A 26,650-nucleotide genomic window follows, 5' to 3' on the forward strand; every position below is an offset into this window, starting at 1 on the left:
TACCTGCTGGGTAGATGGACTTACCCTGTGCTATTAAAATGTATGTGAATTTAGCTTGAAAGCTGGATGGCTTGCGTGTACTCTTTGAGGCCATTGGGACTGCTTTTCATGAGTAACACTGTCATTTTTTTTAATTGAAAGGGTCAGCTTCTGGAGTATAATATTTATTCAAATGAGCAAATATTGCTTCAAAGCAAGTGCTCTACAGAGTAGCAAAAATATGCCCTATCCTCAATTTCCTACCTTTTCTTTCCCAGTGCAATCCATTATATAATATTGCACACTTGAGCTGGGTGAGCACATTGGCTAGTATTTCCACCTTTTAATAGTATTAACCATCTCTGTGGTTGAGATCAGCTTCATATAATGCTTTTGGAATGTGATGCTCTTAATTTGCTGTGTTTTATATCTAAACTATTGTGCATTGGCCACTGACCTGCCATCAATCAACTCAAATGCCTCAGTGCCCTTTCCATCCATTTGTGTTTTCTCTGTGTGTGCTGAGAATTAGATTTAAAGCGATGTGCCAGTGATTAAACAATTACTCTGTCCTCTCTCTTACATATCAATAATTTGAAAGAGAAAAAAGCCAGCTATTCTTTTGTGTGTTTGACTGTGGCCTTTAGCTTTGAATCTAGTATATGATGACAAAGTGGTGTCTGCTTAAAAAAATAATAATTGTAACACATGTGGCCTTTTCTATTCCATTTGGGGACCTCTAACCATCATAAAACAAAGAGAGCAATTTAATGTAGGCTTTGATAATGTCATTTTCAGTCACCTTTTAATTAATAAACATGAAAAGCCTGAATTGGATAGATGTTCTGAACTAACAATGGCAGCAATGTGAACTCATTTTCAAAGACAATTTTAAGGGTATTTGAAGGTGAGCATTCTATTTAGGAAAAGGGCTGGGATCACAAGCTACCAATTAACAGCCACTAAGACTGTATTTGGGCTGAGACTGCAGGACACTGATATTATACTGCTCTTTGTGTGAGCAACTATTTTATGCTGTGTAAGAACTAGACAGTAGAAGTTATTACTATAAACTGAAGGAAAGCACAGGGTAGCTGACTTCCCTACCAAGTTGGAAGAAGGACTGGCTGTGAGCCTGAGACATGTCTAATGCATGTCTTCTCTTTGTCTACACAGACCTTACTGAAGGGTACCACTCCTACATATGCTTGCTGTAGAGGGAAAGGCATAATCCCTGCTACTGTAGCCCATATCAGTATATACACTAGCCTTTTGGAGGCTGTTAAAATAATCATTCTAAGTGGATAAAAGTCCATGGAGACTGCATGTTGTTTATTAGACCCCAGGGCTTCTGTTTTGTTTCTGGTATTTCTGGACTGCTTCTCAGGAAGCAGCACTGCTTCTTCAGGAGGCCTATTCCCAGACTTCCCTTTTCCAGGAGCTCATAAAATAGGAAAGACACAAGGAGAGGCTGAATGGCTGTGATACTGGAAATGGCTTTGCTTCCCAATTTCCCACTGCTTTTCAATTTCTCATGCACACACACATGTTATCAAACATGTGATATGTAACCTGCAACCAGAGCGTAACTCCTGGTATTCTGACAAATGCAAGTTTAGTCCAGATTCCTGCTTTGAGCTAAAATACATAATTTTATCCTAATAGCAAAGCAATGTGATTAAGAAAAGTAAAAGTGCTATTTCAGTTTACATACTCCTGAAGAAATTATGTTCAGTAGTGTTAATTGGAACATCAAGTGCCGATTATGATTATCAGGGGAACTTGTCTCTCAACAATGGCAGTATTGCAAAAAGACTTGTTCTTTTCCTGGAGGATCAGTCTATTACTGATAATCAGTGTTTTGCCATGCAGCAAAACAGTAGCATTTTAAGTTGTGCGTATCTTGCAAAAATGGGCAAACAGTATTTTTAGGTTATTTTTAAATGCTTCAGAATTCTGTACGTTCATATAATTGAGTTCCTGAAATTACACAACATAAAATTCATCATAGTCCATCTAGTCAGACAGGTAGTAACCTAAAGGGTGATCACTGTATTGCAGTGCTCCTTTTGATATGAAATGGGAAGAACTGGTACCCTTTATTATCATGACCTGAAGGGGGAATAATTCCATGCACTGATAAAAGCTATTAGGGAAGCAGATGAAGGGGTCTGAATACACATCTAGGGAAATACCCATTGTCAGTTCTTCTACCTTTCCAAGCCAAATATATTGAATTTGAATCTATCTGTTGACTGCAACTGTGAGGTTTGCACATAGGGAAGGTGTCTTTCTGCCACGTGTCAAGCTGTTCACCATGAGTGTATAGGTGATGTTGTTATGCCATCGGTGATTTAACAGCTCTGGGTAAAATGTAGAATATGCAAGGTCTGGTTTGTAAAGTAAGTAGTAATATTCTCTGGTGACTCTAATTGCCAGTTGGTTTCAAAGTATAATACTTTCAGAATTCATTATATTAGACTGAATCCCCAATCCTTAAAGAGATTTAAATTCCTAAATTCCATTGATTTTGGTGAAAGTTAACACATAACACAGTATGAGCATAGGTTTATAAGTGACTACAGTGTTGATATTTATAGTACAGTTCCATTTGAAATGAAAGGTTGTTCTCTACCTGGGAAGAATGAAAAATAAATACCAATGAGGAAACCCAAAGGATATGCTTCTGTAAAAGCATCATCAGTTCCTGCTAAAAGAAGGATGTTCCATATCCTGCAGCCTGGAGTTGAAAATGCTTCACAGATATTCAGGAGTGGGATTTGGCTCAGCCACTAATGAAATACAGAAGTGAAGACATCATTGAACTGAATAGAAAGGCCATTGAACTGAAGAGAAAGGCCATATCAATTTCAAGTAGCAAGCACAATTTAAAACCCACAGCTATCTAGATTTGTCCCAGCAGTGTTCACTCCTAATACTACCTGCACTCACACTGGTGAATTTGCAAGGACACATCCCAAAGTAATCCATTTGCAAGCATCTTTTCTGAACTAAAAAAAAAAAAAAGAGCAGTTAATACATATGCAGAAAGGAAAATATTCTTATCTCATTAACAGACTTTCTTTAAGCTTGCTAAGATTAGAATACTTAGTTATTTCAAATTGGTAAAACATGCATTCATTATAAACATGATTATAATGATAACTTTGTAGATAATAATCAATTATTTAAATATGAATTATTTCCCTACATTAGAGTCATGTTTTCAGCTATAATCACCTCGGGTGCTCAATTCCTCCCTCCTTTACAGCATCCCTGGTTGTGTGTTGGAGCATTAACCATTTGCTTTAAGACACAGACTGGGAGAGTGCCAAGTCTGGAAACAAAATTCACTCTGTTGTCCTATCTAACAACTTAAATGTGTCTTCTTCAGACTTTCTTAGGTGGGAAAATGGGAAAAAATATAATCCATGCAAATAGCCATCTTAACCCTCAAAAATGTTGCCTATTCTTTATAAAAAGCTTGCAAAAATGCACTGGGACCAATGATTATGGGCTTAGTAAAAAAAAAAAAAACTGACGCCCTGGCTGTTAGGGAGTACATGCAATCATCCATTTTTAATAAGAATTCTGAGAAGATTAGCACCCTGCAACAACAGCTTCATTTACACTGTTGCAAGGCTTAGTGGCACAATAAACTCTGCTAGCATGTATGCGCTCCGTAATTCTAGATGACAATTTAACCAAGTTCTTTGCTTCTCCTCATGGTGTGGAGAAAATCCACCTTGAAATATTAGGTCTCTTGAGCATGTGCAACATGATAAACATTTGTAAGATAGACTATTCACAACATTTTTGTGCAGCGAGTGGAATTTAATCTCTTTTATTCCTTGCTCCCAGTCTTGTCAGTTGTTTCCCACATTCTTTAGTAGTCTCTTTAATATGGTTTACACATATTTAATATATTCCTTCTGAGGTTCTCAGCACACTTTCAAGAGCTACTTTTGCTTTGACTTTTCAGTGGATCTAAAATGCAATAGCACTATAATATACCTTTTTTATAGATACATAAACTGAAACATTGAGAAGTTAGATGATTTGCTGATGGTTATATTTGGAGTCAATGACAGAAAACAAATTCCTAAAACTGGACTGTCAACATCCTGTTTTAACTTCAGACACAGTGGTGCAATCCATCTCACCTAACTTCAGATGTCTTCAAAGCTGAAGTTAGTCATCTGTTCTTCCTTTCTGGTCAAAGCAGAGATAAAGGCACTTCTAAGATTCAACTCACCAAATCCTTTTGTTAGAACGGGTCAAATTAACTCTGTCCTGTGAGACCGTACTTCTTTCCACTAACTGCAAATGGAGCCTAGCTCTGATATTAACAGCTATGCTGAAGATGTGTAATGTTAGGTGAGACAAACCCCGTTTGAGCTTTCTCTCCCATAAATTTTAATTCTGAGTGCTAAGTGGCTCTTTATCAAGGTTTCAAGAAGAATACTTTGGCAATAAGATTAATTAAATACTTAAGGGGGAAACTTGGCTGCTACCAGATTTAACCCAGGGTTTATAATTGTCACAGAGCACTGAGCTGTGTATGGGAAGAGGAGGAAGTTTTGAGTGATTTTTTGTTTAGCATGATGGGTCAGTGCCTAAGATATGTGGCTGGGAGGTTCATCAAAGTGTCAGATGGGATTTTAAAAAGTGCTTAAGCCCTACTTCTGTAAGCAGTTTTGAATCCTACAGAGCGATCTTCTAGTTACATTGTCAGGCATTCTTGAGAATCTGGCCCTAGGTACTTAAGGAAAAAGAAAAAAAAAATCTATGGATATCATAAAGGACGTTGAGCAAGAGAAATTCTTATTTCAGAAGGAGAGTAAAATATACTAGAGAAACTGTATCGCTTTTTGGGCAAGGTGATTTATATGCTTGTAGGGATTAATAACTCTTTACTTCATAACTACTTCATAGCACAGTTGTGTCTTTCAGTCTGTATTCTCAGCTTTCAAAGTAGCAGTGACAGCCCTGGATGGAAGTCCATTACTGCAGAGAGTGAAATGGTACAGTTTAGCTATTCCTAAGCAATAAACCACAAGACAATGGTAGTCTGCAGTGCTTGACAATGAGGTGTATAAAGTTGTTGAATCTGTGGCTGGACTGATAGTTTGTCTTAATATCTAAAAAAGCTTGATAGGTCTCTGTGAGACCACTGCATAATAATCTTGAGCAAATGTATTTCATTGCTTCCACACTGCTGCAGTCTAACTGCTGCCTCTTGTTTCATAACTTGCAAAATGCCTGGGGCAGAAACTATGATTTTCTCTGTGTTTATGTAGCAACTACCATCCACTGGCAGCTGAGGTTCCTAGGCACTACCATTATAATAGTGCTGTTCTGATAATTGCATAGGTATAGAGGCAGATGATCAAAATTTCATATATTCCTAGATGGCTCACTGAATTAGAGGAACACAGGCAAAAAAAAAAAAAGGGGGGGGGGGAAGCAAGGAATTGAAGAGTGGGGTTTTAATATATCATTTTTTGAACAATTGCAATCTCTAAGAATACACACTCAGGTTTGGAAGGTTTTGGACTTGTGCAGAGTATGGAAAGATCCTATGCTGATGTCTGAAAATGTTTCTCATGGAATTTGGCTTACTTCAACAGAATACAGTGATAGGTGTGCTTTATGTTGGGCTGGGAAAAGAAGGTAAGAATTCCATTCTGAATATCTTTGTAAATAGACCATTAATCATCATGATGGATATGAAGTCGAACATGGCATAGCTGGCAAGCGCATTCCTTAAGTGAATCTAACCTGAACTTAATAAAGAAATGCCAAACTAACTGCAAAACGCTATTCTGGCAAGACTCAGACTCTAGTCAATCATCCTGCCAGGTGACAGTGTGTTTAATGCTAGAACAATATATCACTAACAATCTCAGCTGCTACCAACTCAGCAGAATTAGACTGTTTACTGAACAAAAGCTAGTGTAGTACTGCCAGTGGCACAGAAGTTAGAGACACCGCTGTTCTTAGAGGAAGATTGTGAACTACAGCCTGCATGGAAAAGGAATTAGGAAGATGGAAAGTAGTGCTACTCTGAAATGCCACAAAGAGGATACAGTGGCAGCTCTACCAATTCAGTCACTGCTCAGTTTTGCAGCAAAGTGCAGAACTGAGGAAAGCATGGTTCCACCCTTGTATCCCTTCACTGTGGCTGATGGCAGTGCCTCTGGTTAAGCCTTCAAAACATGATGGCTACTCAGAAACTGGAAGAGAAGCGAAGACTCTTATCCCCTTTTACAGTTTTTGAAAGAAAAAGTAGAGATTGATAGTCTTTGTGTCTCATTTAAGCTCAGATAACTGTCTCACCACAAAACTAAGAAAAAGTCCTGCTTGTTTTCTAATGTATTTTAATTTAAAACGTGCAGACTTGCTTGCAGTTATCTATTTTACCCTAACCTGTGTGTTACACTTACATGTATTTACTCTCTAACTAATTGAAAATGTCTGTTGAGCCCTGAAAGAGGTATATATATTTGAAGCAAGTGCAAGGGCACATTATTTTCAGGGAATTTTTCTCTAAAGTGTGTGTTTGGGCACTGGAATTGCCCACATGCCCCTGGACAGAAATTCAGACTTACAAATAAACTCACACGACTCAGGAAGTTTGTATTATTTCCCATGACTTTGCAAGCTGCAGGGAGTGTTCAATGCTATTTTCTTTTGGTCCTTTGCTTCCATGCTAGAATCTGTACCCAAGCTGGGATATGGCTTCAAATTCTGGACAGGTTTTTAGGGTAGAAGCTAGGAGCTGGCCACTCTTGGCTTGAACACCATAGGGCAGTTTTAGAATGGCACACAGGAAGGCCTATGCAGGAGGTATCACTGTGAGGCACTGGCTCCTACTGAGATCCTAATTCCCTGGGAGCCCAGAGCCCCCTGCCTCACACAGAGGCAAGATACTGCCAATCAGCTGATTGGCAGCATGTTGCCTCTTTGAGAGGCAGCGTCTGTTGGCTCCTGCAAAGTTCCTGCCAGCATTCTTAAACTCTAATTTGGGAAAGAAAATTACAATCTGGCACATCTCCGTTGGAAGGTTGCCGACCCCTGCTCCACACTGTATGAGCAGCAGCTTCAGAGAACAGTGGTATGAAACTTCCTTTGTTTTGTGCATCAGGAGCAGGAGTCTGAACGTGGCTCCTCCACAAGGTTGTACAACCCCACTGAAGGCAGCGAAGGCAATGGAGTTGTCCACGTGTTGACAGTGAACAAATTATCTATTTCTATTGTTGCTGGATGAGCCACTAGGTAACCAGATTGATTTTATGATCCCTTACTGAGTGTTCAGGACTGGTGCTTGAAAAAGACATCTTTTATCTGTCAGCCAGTAAATCTCACATTGAGTTGCAAACATACTGGAGAGCTAGAATTCAGCAAGACCGTTTTTATGAATAGAAACATTTTCAGAATAGACACTCTCCTGAACACACAGTTGTTTTACAGGAATTAAAGAAGTCCTTATGGTAGATGGATAAGCCAACTTAGGATAAAATAAGAACCAGACTATACTTCGAGCTGCTGTTTGAACAGAACCTTTCTGAAGAATTTTAAAAGTTCTGAGTTGCATTGGTCTTTTCACCTTTTTCCTTGCTCTTCTCTTTTCAGGCTAATTGGAAGCAAATAGTATACAACACAAAATAAGTGGCTTTTTTGCAGCACTATTGACATGAAATATATCAGATTTACAACAAAAGGTTTTCTGATTTAGCAACATTCCTCAAGATCTTGGATATTTGACATGCATATAAAGCAAAATCCTCTATTGACCAAATTCCAAATACCACACCAAACAGCATATCAGCTACAATGCCTGCCACTGTTAGCCTCATCTCTTCAGAACAGCCGTAAATCCAAAACAATGAAAACAAAGTATGAACAAATACTGTTTTCCTCAAATGTTCATGACACTTCCAGGTCATCCAGTAAGTAGTATTCCCCCATCTCTGCCTTTTTAGTAACAGTTGATTGATGAGAGGACTCCAGAGGAAGCTGCAGAATATATCCCCGCTGAGATCCACCTCTATTCTGAATTTTGGTCTTGGTTTCCACAAATCCATGCCATCTATTAGAGAAGTTAATAACATACTAGCAGTGACTCAAAGAAAACAGAGTATCTCATTGAGAGAAGCCGTGGCTGTTGAGGCAAGTGTTTCACCAGAGGAAAATTCCAGATCCATTGTCAGTTCTTTTAGCAATTCCATGCACTTACGCAATACTCTGTATTTTGAAAGTGCTGTGAAAAAACAACTAACTACCCGATTCTCTCAGAAGCCCCACAAAATAGATACTTTTTTTTAGAGTTGGGATACTTAGAGTTGACAAGACCTTAAAGATCTGAAAGAAACTGGACCAGCAGTGGCTTTATAAATTGGGGAGCTCCAACCTTACAGGTTACCTGTTCAAACTATTACAGGTTTGAACATCTTTCCTTAATTACGTTTTCTGTATCTAGAGATTGCATGATACGTATTTTTTGGTGATGCATGTTGAAATCAGAAAAGGGTTAATTTTATAGTCAAAATTGCTTAGAAATTACTAAGTGTCTTTAGAGTGTTCATTTGAAAGAGTGTCCTGATAATACAATAGTACTTAGTTCATATCATAGCACTGCTATCTTATGTTGTCTTGTCTGAGTGGGTTGTTTAACTGTACTGAAAGAACCATGTGATGAGTTCTGCATATATCCTAGTGCAGTTTGACAGTGATACTTAACAAAAATTAACTGTTGCCACTCCTTGAACTTTTGAATTGCTGTGAGCAGGTATTAAAGTTGTATCAAACGTATTTTTAAGAAACAAAAATACTAATTCTAAGGGGTTGCTAAATACCAGGTTCAAACTCTTGAGTTTACATGTATTTCCAGCCTGTTTGCTGTCTGGGAATTTTATTCCAACCACATCAATTTTCTTTACATAGGGAATATCTTGTTCTCTTTAATTGGAGCTGCACTAAGGCTCAGATCTGCAAGTGTTTAAAGTGAACAGTGACAGAGCATAAGTGCCTAAATGAAATCTTGTGATCCCAAGAACCTCTTCTTAGCTTCTGTCTACCCTGATTGTGCTGAAACTTCCCAATTGCATGAGATCCTTAACTTAAAATGAAGTGGACTCAGAAGTGCTGCTGTCTCAGTAGAAATGAACAGTGTAGCACTAATCTTCCTCAGAGATCTCTCTGGATCCACAAATTAAGTGCTGCTCTGTGAGGGCTAGTCTCTCGTCTTGCCAGAATGGGGTCAGGTGTGTGTTTCTGAGGAGAGTGGCCCAACCACTGGAATGTAGGAGAGTCTGGGATTGGCCGAGATCTTTTATGCTTTTAATGAAATGGTTCAAACCGTTCAGAAAGAATAAAAAGCTAATTTGTCTGCGGGAGGAGATTTCACTCCTAGTTCAGTGAATTAGGTATGAAAATAATTTTAGTACTTCACCCATTGCCACTGACAGTAAAATGAAGGAAGAGGCCACAGAAGACAATCTGGAAGCTGAAGGACCATTTTCTCAATTGCATACCTTACTTCCATGCTAGTGGGTCATCATCATGCTATTTAATTTTCCCATCAAAGCAAGTTTTCTGCATCTTATAGCAACTTCTAGAGAGACTTACTGATTTTGACTGGTCAGTAGCTGCAGCTTTAGTGTCTGGCAGTTGGAGCGTGTCTTTAGGAAGAGCAGGGCATGAATTTGTAGCCTTCAGGCAGAGGAGAGCTGGCCTCACCTTCTCCCAGCTAAAGTCAGTCATTCTTTATCATTGACCTATTAGGTGTGTGGGGCACAGAGAGCCATAGGCACTGCCCTCCTTTCTTTGTTCTGGCAGTGTTCAGAGGAACCAGGTAGTCCCTTCTCTGCTCCTCAAAGCAATGGCCTGGGAAGATCCAAAGGTAGAAGATACGGTTGAATTGTGAGGCCTGAGGGCAAGGAGCAGCTTCTCGGCAGCACTGAATTCAAACACCTGTGGGAGTTATTATTTAAATACTGTCCCCACTACTTCCTTACTGACTGCCATGGATCAGTCTCTGTCTAGTGTTTAAGGCAATTAGTTCTATATAGTAAAAAGACAACTTATGTGTGTAACTGGGAGCAATGCACTCATGTGAATGGCGAGCTCCCACTATATTCTCCATAGCAAAGATGCTTGTGATTTTGATTTTTATTTGGTTTAAATATTGGAGTTTATTGGGCAGGTTTTGTTACTGGCATTTGGTTATTGGGTATATTATGGGTGACTGATGATGTATGGCCTATAGTCAGGGTGCCAGCAGGGGCTGGCAGCTCCCGGGGGGCCAGGAGCTATGGGCCATCCCCCCAGGCTGTTAGGGCAGGGACTGGCAGCCAGGGCCAGTCTCACCACCCTGAACAGGAGCAGGGCAGCTGGGGGCACTGGCACAGCTTCATCACCTCCATGGTGCCAGACAGAAGCCAGGCCAGGATGTGGAGCTATGGGTGGGCCTGGCTCAGCACACTCATGGCTGGTCAGGGCAGAGCTGTGGGGAGATGGAGAGAGGCCTTACTGTAGCATTGCTGATGTAGGGACTGGTGGCCCAAGGGGGCCCTCCAGGCCCTGGCACCTATCACTGCTCAGCAAGTTAGACCTGCTGTGTAGCAGCTCCACCAGGTAAAAATGGTTCATTTCTTCCTGCTTTACATTTTCTGAATAGTCTAACGTTAGGTTTGATTTCACATCCTTTGAGATTAGTCTTTATTTCAGACAATGCTTTCAACACTAAAAGGGTCATAAAAATAAACAGTTCCTGAGAGCTTAGAAAGAAAAACTGCTAGTTCCCCATCCTTCTCCCTCCCCCAAATTATTTGATAATAGAATGGGAAGCTTTCCCACAATCTTCTGCTTGATTTTTGCTAATATGAACCTGTCAAAGATCGTGGCATTTCCTTACTCTGTGACGTGAAGCCAGCTGGAACCAAATAATCCACCCATGTTTTCCATCATCTTTGTTTCTCATAGGCGCTTCTACTTAACAGAAATGAGAAAATACCTGTTATTCCTTCCTTGCTGTTATGGTGGCCACAATGAGGCAGTTTGCCTACTTGGCTAAAATCTGTCCAGATCTGAATAAATGTGATCAGACCAAAAATAATGGGTTTTCTGCCTGGAACCCACACCCTATTCTTATGGCAGTTCAAGAGGAAAGTAATTTAAGAAATGACACTTTCCTTTCCACTCACTGCCCCAAAGAAATACTTTCAAGGATGAATTTAGGAACATTCCTCCTTTGGCTTGAAGATGCAGAGATTTAGGTCTATAAAAATACCTTCCTTCATCCTCAACCTTACTCCTACAGAAAGAAGAAATACCGCTTTTATGTGAGCATGTGGACTTGCAAATCAGATAACATGAGTAACTTCTGTTATAATTTCAACTGTACCCTTCCTAACAAAAGCATTTACAAGGGTGGGCAGCCAGTGCAAAATACAGCCCCTCAGCCCTTTGGTTTCCAGGCCTGATGGCTCTGCAGCTCGAGGAAAGAATGTCTCCCACTTAGTTTTCCCATTTCCAGACTCTCTTTTTGTCTGTATTGCATCTGTTTTAAGCATTAATGTTGTGCACGTAACATCTCTCAAAGTCTAATCCATTGCTATGGACCCACCTAGTGACGGCTTTATAGATTCTTTATATTTGTAAAGGCACTTCACACTTATCTTTCCATTATTTTATTAGGTTTGTATTTTTTTGATGTTTGAAATGGATCACACTACATAAACTGAATGTTTTCTTTGAATGTTTCATTCAGCTCTGTGTATTTAAACACTGAGAAAACAATGACATTTACATGGTGAGTAAAGGCTTGAGCCCAAGGAGCATGGTCACACTGTTAAGGATATTACTTCTAATATTATAGATGTAGTTTAGATCACCAGAAATAAGAATTGTCCATAATCTAAATGTGAGGAAACTTTTACTCACTGGTATGCAAATGGAAATGTTTAGTGTCAGTTTTCAGTGTAGAATGATGCCATGAGACCTGCATGTGTTTCTTAGAGGGATCTTCTGCATTGTAACTGACTCAGTGAATATAAGTTTGAAAGCTTCTCTAGACATGCAAACTGTAAAGAATTGGGCAATGTGCTACAGTTTTCAGTGATAATGTACTCCCTTGTTGCTTTGTGCAGTGATCTATGAGATTTGTGGATGGTCAGAAATGGCTCAACAACATCTGACTCTTCAGGAACCAATACTGAGTATCTGAAAATCCCAGACAGGTGCTCCTGGTTTATGCAAAGAGTGACTCTGTGCAGTCAGGCTAATACAACAAAGGTACATGGGATTCACTGTCCACATGATGTGGGTTCCATTAAGCATGCATAATGGGTCTGTTGTCTCTGTACTGCCAACATAGGTGGGGGTGAACCTCCTTTACTCCTTTATTGGTTAATCTGTGAATCCGAATAGTCAAACAGATTGTTTTGAAGAGGCTTGCTATCTGTTGTCCTCCCCATGTAGTTTATTCATGTTATGTTATATTAATAACTGAATTGTGGTACATAGATTTTGTGTGTAACAACCTTTTAAAATGCAGTACTAAGAAGTTTTAATTGAATATCCTGTATTTTAGAGATAGGTCACTTTACAGGTCCTGTATGGATATCAGAGAGAGTGGCTGGGAGACTGTGCATATTTACCAATCACAGAAAAAAAACACAGCTAAAATTCTAATACAAGGAAATATTTTGTAAGGTTTATACAAAATATGTAGATTTTAAAAGAAAAAAAAAATAACCTGTCAGGTTTTGGTTAATGTTGAAACTTTTCCATCCTGATTTCACATGCTTTCTTTCCTGCCTATGGAAATAGCGCCAGCTTTGCAGAGTAGTCACACAAAACTATGCAATCAGATTTGTAAATGAAGGTCTTTGGATCATTACTAAAAATTACAGTATTTCTCTTTTTGTGAGCTAGTCCAACCATGTGCAGAGACTATCAAAACTCCTACATGGTGACTTAATCTTACAAAATCCGTGGCCCAAGTATCTGACACAGGAAACTATAGTTCCCTTATCTTTAGAGAGCTGTTGCCATTTTATACCACCTTGACAAAGACAGGTTTTGATTTTATAGGCTGCCTCAGTAAATCAATGAATGGTGGAATTTTATCAACCCCTGAGGTCTCACCTAGTCCAGAGGTGGATTTGGCTCCAAGTTGCTTGAACACTTGCTTTGCAACACTGAGTATACAGTATTAGGAAAGGAGGTGCACTATTGGAATAGGTGTGGATTAAAACTATTGCTAGCTAGAAATGCAAAAAAGAAAGCTAGAAATGCAATCCAAAAGAAGTGTGGTATCTTGAGGGTGGGTTGGTCTGCTGAAATTAGGAGTAAGCTCAGATATATTCTAAAAGGCTGTCCACATCAAGTCTGTAGTAATTTTTCCTTCAGTGCTGTAATACAGAAGAATAGTTAAGGATCTTTTTTCCTCAGTATTCTAACACAGAGTAGTAGGTAAGGAGGATAACAGGTCTGATGAGAAACCAAATTATTTCCTTGTCATATTCTATCACAGGAGACTTAAGAGGGAAATCTAACCTGTAGCCATTCTTCTGCCATATTAAGGAGTAGCTAGTGTAAGAGTAAAAAGTGAAGGAAAAGTAGGTACTAAACTCATCAAATGAAGAGCAACAGCTCAGCAGGTAAAGTTAGACATATCAAAAAGTGCTACTGGAAATTGATGGTGAGCTCAAATAGGGCTGCTAACTTAATGTGTAGTCTTTCCTTTAATATTGGCTTCTAACCTGTAAGGTTGGAGATAGCAATTTTTCTGCTTCTCTTTAATTGAACAGTAGAATTAATGCTGAGAATTAGTCTAATGAATTTTCTTCCCTTACTTGATAAATTGGTTGAAATAGTAATAAAAAATAAAATTAGGAGACATATAGATGAGCATTGTGATACTATAGCTATCCATCAGCATAGCCTTTGTGAAGAAAAATGATGTCTAATGCTAATTTATTGAGCTTGTCAACAAATAATAAAAGACAATTATCAGATTTAATTTTTTTTGCCTTTAAAGATATTTTTTGGAAAAGACCTTCACAAGGGGCTATTAGAAAAGTGGTTGTGGAATAGTAGTACTTTGGAGAATTAGATAGTCCTCTGAGGGATGGAAGTCAAAACTAAAAGTGTATTATCAATTTTTTGTGTAGGAAAATTACAACAGGGGTATCTAAAGTCTGTGTAGTAGGTGGTGTTTAACATATATATATGTGTGTGTATATATATATATATAAAAATGAATTGAAAATAACTGTGACCAGCTGTACAGAAACATATGTATCTGAAACAGAATCATTCAAGTCAGGGCTGGAGAAGATGGCAGAGGATTCCATGCAGGAAGACAGGCAGGCTGTCTAAGCAAGTGTGGTGCTGGGAATGTGGGGGTTTTTCTGCATGTTAGGCAAAAAAATGGATGTGACGATGCTCACTGATCTGTTCTAGCATAATTCTGACCACTTCGGAGTTGAAGGGAGGATAACCTATGTTTCCTCATGGAACGCTTAATCGAAGTTGGTGGAATGATCCAAAGACAAGATCCAGTTGTTGAAAATGCAATAAGAAATAATGCTGAAAATACTAGAGTGACGTATGTCAGCAGCAAGCCCTTTCCTATAATACTGACTTCTTTATGGGCTAGGCTATCTGAAGAATGACAGAAACAGAAAAAAAAACAAAGCAAAGCAGTGCAAATTTTAGTCTTTAATAGACTGACTTCTGTATGAGGCAAAAGTTGAGGCACTGTTTAGGGGAAAGATAAATAAGACAACCAAAACTGTCTGATAGAAAAGAATGGAAGACTGGTTGCTCCTTTTTACTTCTTCAGTTACTACCAGAACAAGTCATTCGGTCAAAATGCAAACATACAAATACAACATAGGAAACAGTCTTTTATGCAGCTTGTAATTCACATTTGGTCCAGATTCCTAGAGTATTTCCATACCAGAGAACTAAGATTCACATGTTTATCTCTGCATTGTGTCCAAATACAATATTTTGGAGTTAGCCACAAAAAAGCTTGTTCTCACTCTGGCTTTGCAGACCACACCTCTAACAGATAAGGTTCTGTAGCACATGTTAGGCTGTTTCTATCCAACTGGGGCTGTGTGGCTCCAACCAGGTGTGCCTGGGATCTGCACCAGTCACCTGTGGTCCTTCGAGGGATGTTGTGCAATCAGGGGTCCATCTTGGTTGGTATTTCATGGTATCAAACTCAGTAGTGTGCTTGCCTGTTTTTTCTGTCTTAAAAAAAAAAAAAAAAAAGGTTTATTTTACATTTTAAGCCACTTCATACTTACGCTAACATTTTATGGGAGTGTTTAAAAATGTAGATGAGACCTTTATTGGCATGGTTTAGTGGTGGATTTGGTAGTCCTGGGGTAAAGGTTGGACTCGATAATGTTAAAGATCTTTTCCAGCCTGATTCTATAAAGCAATGTACATGCCAGAGTTAAGCAACCAGCAGGAGATCAGCGATGGGAGTAAACTTCCCTCTCATTATAGAGGCTTGTCCAGTGTGAGCCCACCTTGTTTGAAACATCTAGAACATAACATAGTGGTGAACTGTCTCATGTTTTGAAACAGGCTGTGGTTTCTGTATTTGAGGCAGAGTCCTCACTTAAATTCTGTGGTGATTTTTCAAACTATCATAAGAAAATTTGTTTTTGTTAAATGATGTACATCTTTTTCATGCAATTAAACACAAGTCCCTAGTGACTTCATGAACATTTTTTTTTTCAGTGGCTTTCTGTGTCATGGCCCACAAATCAATCTAAAACCTGAGCTTTTTAGAGATTGTAGTCACAGAGCTCTGTCTGGTTGCTTTTGTGCCAAAGGCCTGCCCTGACTGTAGACAGCAGGTTTTAACTTTGTATTAACAGTATTGGGACCCCTCTGAGAAATTTTAGGCACATTGCAAAAATAAACAACAAAAAAAGATACCCATGACCAAAAGACAAGGCCAGTTAAAAAAATCTCCCTCTATTTTCACTCAATTTGCACTTGTGGAGACACCTGCTGCCATTCTATTGCTAGCTCAGCATTCATTAGAAAACAAGTTTCACCTGTGACATTCTCAGGTGAAATCTTTGCCCAGCTTTTGAACCACAGGCCTCTCAAGAAAGAACAGTGGCTACATGCAAATACTAGGAGAGATGGTTAACAGGAATGATCACGTGGGGTCAAATGCTAAAAAGGTGTGTACGAATGTGATTTTGTTTCTCGAACAAGTGTCAAAAGACTATCCCTGATACCTGATGTGGTGACATGCGCTGTTTCCGCATTTTGACATCTTTCTCCATATGCCTCAGGCTGTTAACATGCAGAAGTTGCCTAATTTATTTTATTTTATTTATTGGATAGGGGTCAGGCCCTTTGTAAATTATGAACTGCATTCTCAGTGAATCAAAATATTTAGGTTGCTTGTGAGTTTTGGTCCTTGGCATTGTGTCACTAATTACTTTTACACAACTCTGAAATAACGACAAAAGGAAAATGCATCAACAAAGAAAGAGAAATTAAACTTTGTAAAACAAAACAAAAGCCACATCAGAAATAAAAAGTGTTATTTAAGGGGAAAAGTGGGTAAGCAAATGTGCAGTCTGGATTCAGTACAATGTTATATGGCAAGAGAAGAGACACTCAGCACTGGATCTTCTCCAGGCAGAGGAAAATATATTACACAAATTTTCTTTGATAAATATTCCTGAGAAACTTCTTTGTATTTTAATCATAGTGGATGTTTCTCTCAAGCCAGTGGTCTTCTTTTTTTTTTTTTTTTTTTGGCTGTTTTTTTTTTAATTTCCTGATTCTTTTATGTTCTCAATATACCTCAGTGGCAATTGGTGAAGATCTGTCTTGCTTACAGGATAATTGGTAGTAGAAGGCAGTCAACACATTAGGGATTTTGAAGAGTGTCCTTAGGAATATTCTGATTTTCCCATACTTACGCTACAGAATACTGTAGCAATATTTTCTCAGTTTTTCCCCATACAAGGTGCAGGAGCATTCCCAGGGGCCTTTAGCATGCAATCCCAGCAATGTTTCTAGCCTCTGGCTGTCCCATGTAATGAGAGATGAGAAGCAAGAGTTAAGCCTCCATAGAAATAGCAATAACAACAAGCCATTGGTCTGTTTTATACCATACTTACGTATTTATTTTTCTGTAATAGTGGCTGAATTGGAGTCTGTGTGTTGGAAGTAGGAGTTCAGCTTTTTGCTTTGGCAGAACCAAATGGCATTAGCTTTGCACTTACTCGAAGTAGAAAATCACTCATAAAACTGCATCAGAGCAGCATTAAAATAAATGAATTGGTATGGTATGCTTTTGTAACTTATAAATGAAACATAACTCTACGTACTCGTTGATTGCTGTTTCAGCGTGCAAGGTGTAAGATAGCGACGTGGTTTATAACTCCTTCCCTTACAGAGATGAATTTAATGTCATTAGAATCATTGCTTAATTTACAGTTTGATCTTCTCAATGACATGTATAACAAGTTAAATATCAGTAAAGTGCAGCTAATAAACACTGATTTGTATTAATCTTACCATAGACTGTATATGTAATGTAGGGACTTTGTGCATGGTATGGTAGAAAGGGAATATATTTGCAAATTTGTTCTGAATTTAAAAAAACATACATCTCAGTATCTATATTTTTGAAACATTTACTAGACAGCAATTACATGCATTCTTATAACTATACAGACTAAAAAGGAATAAAATAGATAAGCAATTTACAGAATGTAAGAATGTTACCTTTTTTTGTGTTGTCTAATTGTAAACTGGTTCAGATAGAGAATATTTCTTACAAAAGGCCTTCTTCAGTGTTCTTCTAGTACCAAGTGGACAGAAAATGGTAATATTATTATTTGGGAGTATTTATATTCCTAAATTTTCTCTGACCCAATGGAGTATATAAAATGGAGAACTATGAATTCAGCTATATGTATTTGTATCATGCCCAGCGCCGAAGAGCTCAATCTGGTTAGCTGAAGGTGGCTGTGATCCTATGCTGAAAGTGTAATAGGTGATCGTAATGACACTAAAAAAGCAACTGCTTCTAATGAAGAGAAGCAGATAGTAGATGTATCTGTGGGCATAGAGAATTTCAATAGCAAACACTGGAGCAAACCACAAAAGGAAGGCTGGAATGCCTTTACAAAACACAGGACTAGGTGCTGTGGATTACTCCAAAACACCCTTGCACTTTTAATTGCATGATGCTTGTTTTACATCAGACAATCGATGGAAACAAATCTGTTTGTTTTAAACGCAGTGTCTTTGGTGCATAGGTTAGTAAGAGCAGACTACAGTGGGAAAAGCAGTCAGATTAGAAATACAGAGACAAAACGTGATGACTCTAACCCTTTTCAGTGGATGACTTAAAAAAAATAAAAGAGACAGAATTGTTATTGAGGAAGTGACAAGAATGTGGTGACAAAACCTGCAGGAATTATATTGACAGCCACGCAGAAGGGCCCACTGGGTTAAGCAGAAAGATCTCAGTTTCAGTGCACTCAGAGTAACAGTCAACAATTATTATCTACTTTTACAAACAGATCGAAATTGTGGTTTTAGTATACTCAGGCTCAGAAACTTATGTTTGGCTATAAAATTTAGGTTGCCTGTTCAGAAGAGACTTGATTTCTACCAACCACTCCTGTGCACACACGCACCAGGGGAAAAGGGAGTAATTTCCTTTTGATGGGAGTCGGTTATCTGTATGAAATGAGTTAGGTTCATTGTTGGGTGTATCGTGGCAGGCATTTACATGCTCATAACAGTCATTGGAAATGGCATGGAGGAGGAGCATTCCTGCTGGCATTGTCATTCCAGAGGCTGAAGATCGAATGGGCACTGACAGTAAACAGGCCTGTCACTCAGAAATTAATCATCCCAACCAGGATGGAGGCAGAGTAGGGAGACTGCATGTAAGGTGAGGCTGTGGGCTTCGGCTGGGACGGTATGTTCTGTGCAAAATAACTGTGCTGAAAAAAGAAGGGGGGGGGGGTGTGGTAGGATAAAAAAGAAAGACTTAGAGCAACAGGTTCCTATTTTAGTAACATTTTATGTTCAGAACCTTAATGAGAAACTGTAAATTTGAAATCCAGTTAGTTTCTTAAATCACTTCAGGCACACTTCCTATCCATGGATATGCTCTCTATTTTTGTGACTATTTTTTTGAAAGTGTCCTGTTTTTATTTAATATTTTTCCAAGCTGCTTCTGTGCAGACCAAGGCTACTAAGACAAACAGTAAAGAGATCCTATAGTGACAGTAAAGAGAAATAATAAAACAAGCTGTACCCAAAATAAAGGAACTGGAGAGGGGGGATAGATACATGACACAAAATCAGGAATGCACCCTCTCTCTATTTTTTCTCATTTCCACAATTAGAAGTTAGGTTTTGCTATGATATATATTCAACATAATTTTTAATGTGTTTGCATATACTATTTTGTTGTTTTTTTTTTTTTTAATACTGTAGTTTACATCTGCATTAATTTTGAGGTTCCTTTGCCCTGGCTGATGCAGAATGAAAAGATGCCGACCTCTTAAAAAAAATTATTAGGAACATTATTGTAATATTTAGTGACCCTGAGGCAAGTCTGAATTCAAATTTTAGATGAAGGTTCAGATTTCTTCTTAAGGGTAGTGTCAGTTCTCCTTTACAGGGAGGGTTGCAGATGGTAGGCCCCTGCTGAAATTGCAAGTAAATAGTTGATAAATGAGGGCTTCCCACTTGCAAATGAGATGATTTTACTTTTCTTTGAAGAAATTCAGTAAATTGAAAAACTCTAAATAGCACAGAAATTTCAGTCCTCCAGACCGCCTTCTCCTTCTCAGATTTTGCTATACTATATTCAGCACTCAGTTTTGCCAACACCGAACATGCCTGATGTGGCATTTACATTCTTAAAAAAAAAAAAGCATGGATTAGTTATATTTCTAAGAGTTAACTTCTCCTCTTGACACATGTACTTAATTCCCATTAATGGAAATGGCAGCTAGGCATGCACACTGAAAGGAAAAATCTGTTCCTAAGCATATGATCCAAACTGCATTGTAGCTAAACATTTCCATACTCTGAAGTAAGCACTCATTATTTGCGAAATATTCTTCATAGTAAATGCATCACTCCCGGTCTGTTCTGCCTCTGCTCATTCGTAACCTGTTCCACACACCCTTTATTAGAAATCTTACAGATTCGTTCTTAATGCTGCAGTTGTTTTGAATGTGTGCCTGAAAAAGAAAATCCATGTAGGATCTTCAGAGTTTTGCATATTTTCTGTGAGAATTTTCCAGTAAATCATTCTGTGGAATATCTGACATTTCCTTGGACTTTGTAGGTCTCTATTATTAAAACCTACAGTGGAAACAACAAAACCCGAAAAGCTCTTCTTTTTTTCCAGCACTTCCTTTACTTACTGTATTGCAGTATTTGCCAAAGGCACCAGGCTGAAGTACTATCATTTGATAATTAAAAAAAAACCCAAAACAATTCACATTTTGTTTAAGATTTTCCTTCTGCCAATATGTTTGTATAAAGACCTGTGGATTCTGTCTATGTGATATTCCATAGTTACGGTATTTCTAACTTGAGCTGGGTGGATAATTGATTTTTTGGTTCACCTCTTGAACTGCAGAACCACAATAGCAACAAAAAAAAAAAAAAAATCAGTTAAGCACAAAAAAAATCAGACAGGAGTTTATGATTTGAGTTGTTTCCCCTCACCCAAATGAAAATCAGAGCTTTTTGTTCATTTCAACCCAAATTGTCCTCTTTTACCTGGACTTGTTCTGGGCACCCCTAAAAGGAAGCAAAGCAAAAGAAATTCAGGTTCAGTGATCTGCTGGGGGGTGGCTGTGTGTGTATTTCATTTTCTCATCAGCTGAAGATACTTGAACTTATATCCTGAACTTTCAGTTTGGGAAGATAATTGAGAGAATTGCAATGTGGATCTCCCAGGTTGCAAGTGGGTTTTGTAATTAGCTCAGAAAAAAGGGACATCAGGGCTTGCTATTACTAGTTGGAAGTTTCAGGACAAGATAAAGCTTCATATATTAAAAACTGGACAGCTGCATATTACTACATATATTTTCTTCTTTCTCAGTCAGTGGTTATTTATCCCAATTCCTCAGTTTTTCCACTTTCTGATATGATAGCAGCCTTTGCGATATGCCCTGGCAATTTCTAAAAAGCAAGCTTTGCAGTTAATATAAAATGATTTGTAGAAGGGTTTCAAAGATTCCCTCAAACCATTTAAGTTGCTTTTTCTCCCTTTTGTGATTGCCGTTGAACTTACTATGAGAATATAATTTTATCAATAAGTCTATACCACATACTGTTAATCCAATAACAATCCAATGATACATTAATACAATATTAATACAATAGCAACAGTAACTTTTTTTCTCTCCTTTTTGGACCCAACTTTGTTTCCCCCTGCTCAGGTGGGAAAGAGAGATTGGTAGTTGTAGAAAAAGTAAAATGAAGGAAACTGAGAAGAAGGGGTAGGTACCTGAGCACAAAAAGCTTGGGGGTAAGAGTAAATGTAAACTAGGCTAAGGGAAAGGAAGGGTTCATGTCAGAAGCATTCAGGGGATTGATTTTTACTTCATTCCTTTCTTCATTTCCTCTCCCCTTCTCAGCTCTCCCTCTTGCTCAGCTATCTTTGTTTCCTCCCCTGGACATTTCCCCCCTTCCCTTTATTATGGTTCTTTGTATTTCTTCATAGTTTAGCCAATGTCCTCTGCCATAATTCCTGATGGTGACTGTTCTGGTTTATAACCATATTAGCTGAAAGCCAGCAACCACCAAGCCCCATAACGGCAGTCATAATACCAGCTTGGAGGAGTACATGATCATTGTCCTGAAAAAGGTCAAACAGGGAATGATACAGGAAGGAGTACATACATGTAAACAGATGAGGAAGAGACCTGGTAGAAGGAGAGCAGTTGTGAAATGGAGCTGAGTTAAAGAAAGGATATGAGGTTAGAGAGCTAATTGGAGCTAACGTGCAATTAAAGTATGGTAGTCCCATTTTGATGAGACTATGGAAATATTTTTTCTAAATAGTGGTCTCAATTTTTCCCCAGTGGGGGGTTCTGAGAGGCTTCTCCCAAGGCCAAGTGTGAGGAAGTAGGGGAAGCAAAGCAAGAAGTGGCAGGGAAGGAAGAGCATTTATGGATGGATAGTGGTGCATCAAGGGGAAAATGAAAGACCAAGAAAAGGGGCCCTACAAATGTGAATACAGCAATGTAGTATGTTTTAACCAAAAAGTAGATGTAAAAATCATGCAGCTGTGTGGAAAAAAAAGCTAAAGTATCAGTGTTTCAACAGCATAAGGACTGTTGTCAACTCTGAGGCACATGGGATCTTTGTTTCTCATCCTTTTGCTGGAGTTGGCTAACTGTGTCAACTTGGGCAAGCTATTAAGCCTGCTTGCATCTCAGTTTCCTTATTTGAGGCCAAATTCTCCTACTAAGTAGCCTCCTACTCCACACAGAGATTTGCTGATTTGAATGGAGCCCCTGCAGAGTGAGATACTTTTCAATACAAATAAAGTTTTGGAATCAGCCCTAATTATATTTATTACCTGCAGAGGAGTAATGTGAGACTTAACATGGTTTGAGACCCTCAGATGAAAGAGAAAGTATTTGGAATTGTTCTTTTTAATCATCTGCTGCCTTTTCAATGTCTACTTCATAGCTGTCCTAAAAGGGCTAGCTACTAAATAACAAATGAAAAATCCTTGTACATATTAACTAGGTTTGTCAGGCTCCTATGAATGGATCTCTGTCGAAAATATTATTTGCTAGGGGCTACTGGAGGAAGTCGGTTTACCATGCCCCACAGTGAGGAGCCATTAGATCTACCTCATGCCAGAAGTTGACAGATTGCATGCGACTCGGCTTGGAGTGCCGTGGTGGTGTAAGGCAGGCTGGAGGCAGCCTTCGCTGATCCTCTTTTATGAACTGCGGTGACGGCGCCTTTACAAACTTAGCTTCGGCATTTTGCTTCGTGAATGGTCTAATGCTCTTGGGGGGTGATGCACGTAAATTGCAAGTGGGTTTGCTACTCGTGATTAAAATGATCATCCCAGACTTGTAGCCAATGATGCATTTATGCCAAGCCCGGACTGACTGGCCCCTGTATAAGCCTTCTGGTTTGTAACATATGCATTGAGTGGGAAAAGGAGTGAACTAAACAGTGTAGCCGTTGGATATTAATAAAAATAATAAGTTTTTCAATTTGAATTTTTTTTTAAGCCAGTGGGCATGAAAATGTTGAGCATCTCCTGGCCGCTCTGCATGAATGCGTATATATGTTTCAGAAAGTAAACTTGCTTTCTCCGTGTCACTGGGAGGGAATCATAAGAGAAGAAAGGGGGCAGCGGACCTAATGAAACTGTTGTGGGGTCAAAACCTCGTGGTTTTTAAAGGCCCTTAATGTTGTCCAGCTGCAAATTAAAGGAGGGAAAAAAAAAAGGGGGGGGGGGGGAAAGAAAAAACAGTAGAGAAAGGAATTAGGGCTGGGAAACTGGAAAGAATGGAGTATAGATAAGTGGTTGTGTGTGGGTGTGTGTGCATGTGTGTGCTAAAGAACAGGGAGATCAGGGTTTTTTTCTCTTTTCTCCCCCCCGCCCCGCTCCCTGCGAGCTCCGTGCCGGGCTGGACACTGGCCGGCAGACTGCTGAGGCATCGTGCGCTCCGCATTCACAGCAGCCCGCGGCTCGTCCCGGGGGTTCGGACGAAGAGTTTGCCTCGGCGTTCGCCCGGCCGCTGTCCCCCTCTCCCCGCCGGGGCGGGCTCTGATCAGCCCGGGCGGTGCAGCTCTTCCCTCCGCTGCCCTCCCTGCCCCGGCGGAGCGGCTGTCCCCGGTCCGGGATGCGGGGCTGTTCCCATCGCGGCGGCGGCTGCTGCTGCTTCTTCCGCGCGTGTCAAAGGCCCGTTACCTGCCCGCCTGCCCGGTTGGTGTCTGGATAACTGGCAGTGCCGCGGAGGCGGCGCGCCGCCAGCCAGCCTAGGGGCTCGTTACCCGGGGCTGCCCGGGCAGGGGACATCACAAATAGCCACAGCGGAGCGACTACCGTTGCGCCCGGGGAAAGGGGGGGGGGGGGGGATGGGGGGCAAAAAAAAAAAAGTGGGGGGTATAAAGAGAAAATAAGCGCCAGCAGACTAAAGGAAAGTTTATTTTTGTTGTTGTTTGCGCGTGTGTGCGCGCCCGCTGTTCTGGCATGCGGCTACCTTTTCCCTTGCACACAACAGGGCTGTTTGATGGAGTTGGGAGCTGAGGAAACTTTGGGTTTGTTGCCAGGACGGTTCGCAGCACTTTGTGGAAAGCAAGAGCTAACAGTGAGACCGACAGAGTGAGTGACAAGTTGTTTACAGGTTTCCTTGAAGGGGCCTCTGCTATATTTCAATCTGTCAAAGTTGCTTTTCTTCCCTCCGAACAATGCCTGATTGTTGTGCAGGGTGGTTGGTGGTGGTGCTGTGTTTTTTTTTTTTTCCCTCCCCAAAGAGAGAGAAAGAGGGAGAGAGAAAGCGAGAGAGCGCAGAGGGAGGGGGGAAAGAGAGCAAAGAATGAGAATTCTTCGGAGCACAAATGCCTTTGGTAACATTTTTATGTGCCTAATCTTTTCTCCCGTATTTCAACTCCAAGAGAGTTGATAACTGTTTCAATTTAATCAGTCTGCTCTTGTTTTATCTTCTTTCTCCACTGATCTTCCCCAGCGCAGGAGATTTGCTCCTGGTCTGCTGGTTTAGGTGGATTGTCGGGCTTTTTTTTTTTTTTTTTTCCTCCCATCCTCCCCGCTTTTTATCGCCCCCCAGGTTTTTAGGACATTGGACGAGTTGACTTTTCCCGTTTGGCGGCGGCAGCGGGGAGCGGAACTGAAAGGGAGCGGACGGGCACCCCGAGGCTGCCCGGTGCCTCGCAGCCGCCGTGGGGGGAGCTGCGCAAGCTGCCTGCTGCGAGGCGCGCTGCCCCTTTAAGAGACTGGTCAAGGAGTCCTAGCTCCGAGCGAGCGAGCGAGCCGGGAGGGAGGGAGGGAGGGAGGGAGGGAGGGAAAGGGAGGGAGAGAGAGGGAGGGAGGGACAGCGAGAGAGAGAGAGAGAGAGAAAATCAATCGGTTTAGAAGGTTTGGACTCACTTGACAGGTTCAGTTGGAGGCGACCATAGGTGGCTGCTGTGACAAAGGGAAATTGTGCTTTTCCAGCATGCTAACTGACCCTGATTTACCTCAGGAGTTTGAAAGGTGAGTCGAGTTTTTGGGGCGGGGGGGGGGGGGGCGCTGCCTTTCGCCTGGGGGGGGAAAGATGGGGGGCGGGTGTCTTCCCACCCCTCACCCCCTTTTTTTCTTTTTGTTCTGTTTCGTGGTTTGTTTGTTGTTGTATTTTTTTATTATTTAATTTATTGATAGGAGCACGCGTGTTTGCGCGCGTGTGCCCGGATCGGCTGCTCGCGGTGCGAGCTCGCACGGACGCGCGGGGACGGGCGCGCAACTCCGGCGCTCGGCGGCAGGCCGGGGGGATGCTCCCCCCCTCCGTCGGTCCCGTGTGTGTGTGTGTGTCTCCGCAAACGTTACCTTGGCTATTCAAACGGCGTGTCAGCCGGGCGGCGGTGGGGGCGGGGCGGGGGAGCCCCGTGCCTGCGGCTTGCGCCCCTCACCCGGGCGGCCCGGCGGTGCGCAGCTTTGTTCCGCCGTCTCGGAGGCTGCCGTGCCCTCCTCCAGCCCGCACCACTCCGCACCGCACCGGCCCGAGCGAGCGGGGTGCCCTGCAGGGCAGCTTCTCCCCGCCCCTGTCCGGGGAGTCCCCGGGCGGCTGGGGATGCCCGGTGGCGGGCGAGGCGAGGCGAGGCGAGGCGGGGGGTTCAACTTCCAGCCTCGTCCTCCCGTCAAACTTGGGAAGGCGCTCCGCCGAGCACATGACCTTTTGTTGATCTAGCAGGAGCGATTATTTTTAGGCAAGTTAACATCCCGGCCCTCTGTCAGGAGAACATCCTTTTGCCTGAGCAGGGGAAAGGAGAAAACCCCAAACAAACAAACCAACAACAAAAAAGGAAGACTAGAGCGAAACTCTTGACTGCAAGTTTTGGCCGTCACCTCTCTTGCGAAGTGTCAAGAGCAGGGTTGGGGTATGACGAACGGGGTTTGGGTATGACGTAGATACGCCTGTCTCCCCCTGCCCGAAGTAGGAGAGTTCTGTGCCTGGAATCAAGTTTTTTGCTGTCACTGGTGATGGCTTGTGACCTCCAAGAGTTTAGTCCTTATTTTAGATGATCTGGCACTCCTGAGAGGTTTTGGAGCATTTTCCCAGGCGTTTGTACATGCGTCCATTGATGATCCGGCATCCCTTCCCTCCAGCTTCGCTTTTAAGGGTTATTAATAGTCCCTTGTGCGGCTGCAGTAAACAACCCAAACTTTCATTTCTAAGCGGTAAATAAAAGAACGCCAGGATGCGCGTTACTTAGGTTTTTCTCATCTTCGTGAGAGCTACCTCCTGTATAAACATTTGGTTGTATCTGACTATGCAATACAAGCTAGGTGCTAGACCAGCTGGTTAAAAATATGCTAAGTCAAGCTGTTCATCGTTCAAACCTACTGAATTTGATAGTAAAGGCAGGGAAAAGAAGG

General features: G+C 40.9%; 1 protein-coding gene across 21 annotated transcripts in view; it reads left to right on the forward strand.

Annotated features, from left to right (window-relative positions):
* SOX5 (SRY-box transcription factor 5) overlaps positions 1–26,650 on the forward strand; it is a 651,142-nt gene that overhangs the window by 327,028 nt on the left and 297,464 nt on the right. For 6 of the 21 annotated variants that reach the window (XM_065683826.1, XM_065683843.1, XM_065684003.1 and 3 more), the window contains exon 1: positions 25,149–25,270. The exons of 12 other annotated variants lie outside the window; for them this stretch is intronic. In XM_065683826.1, the coding sequence (XP_065539898.1) occupies positions 25,233–25,270 (38 nt within the window). In that variant the 5' untranslated portion in view covers positions 25,149–25,232. Of the gene's footprint in view, positions 1–25,147; positions 25,271–26,650 lie in introns of those variants that run through there. 3 more of the 21 variants (XM_065683851.1, XM_065683995.1, XM_065683837.1) reach the window with 2 other exon arrangements.

The sequence above is a fragment of the Lathamus discolor genome, chromosome 1, assembly GCF_037157495.1.
Source record: "Lathamus discolor isolate bLatDis1 chromosome 1, bLatDis1.hap1, whole genome shotgun sequence".
Taxonomy (NCBI): Eukaryota; Metazoa; Chordata; class Aves; order Psittaciformes; family Psittacidae; genus Lathamus; species Lathamus discolor.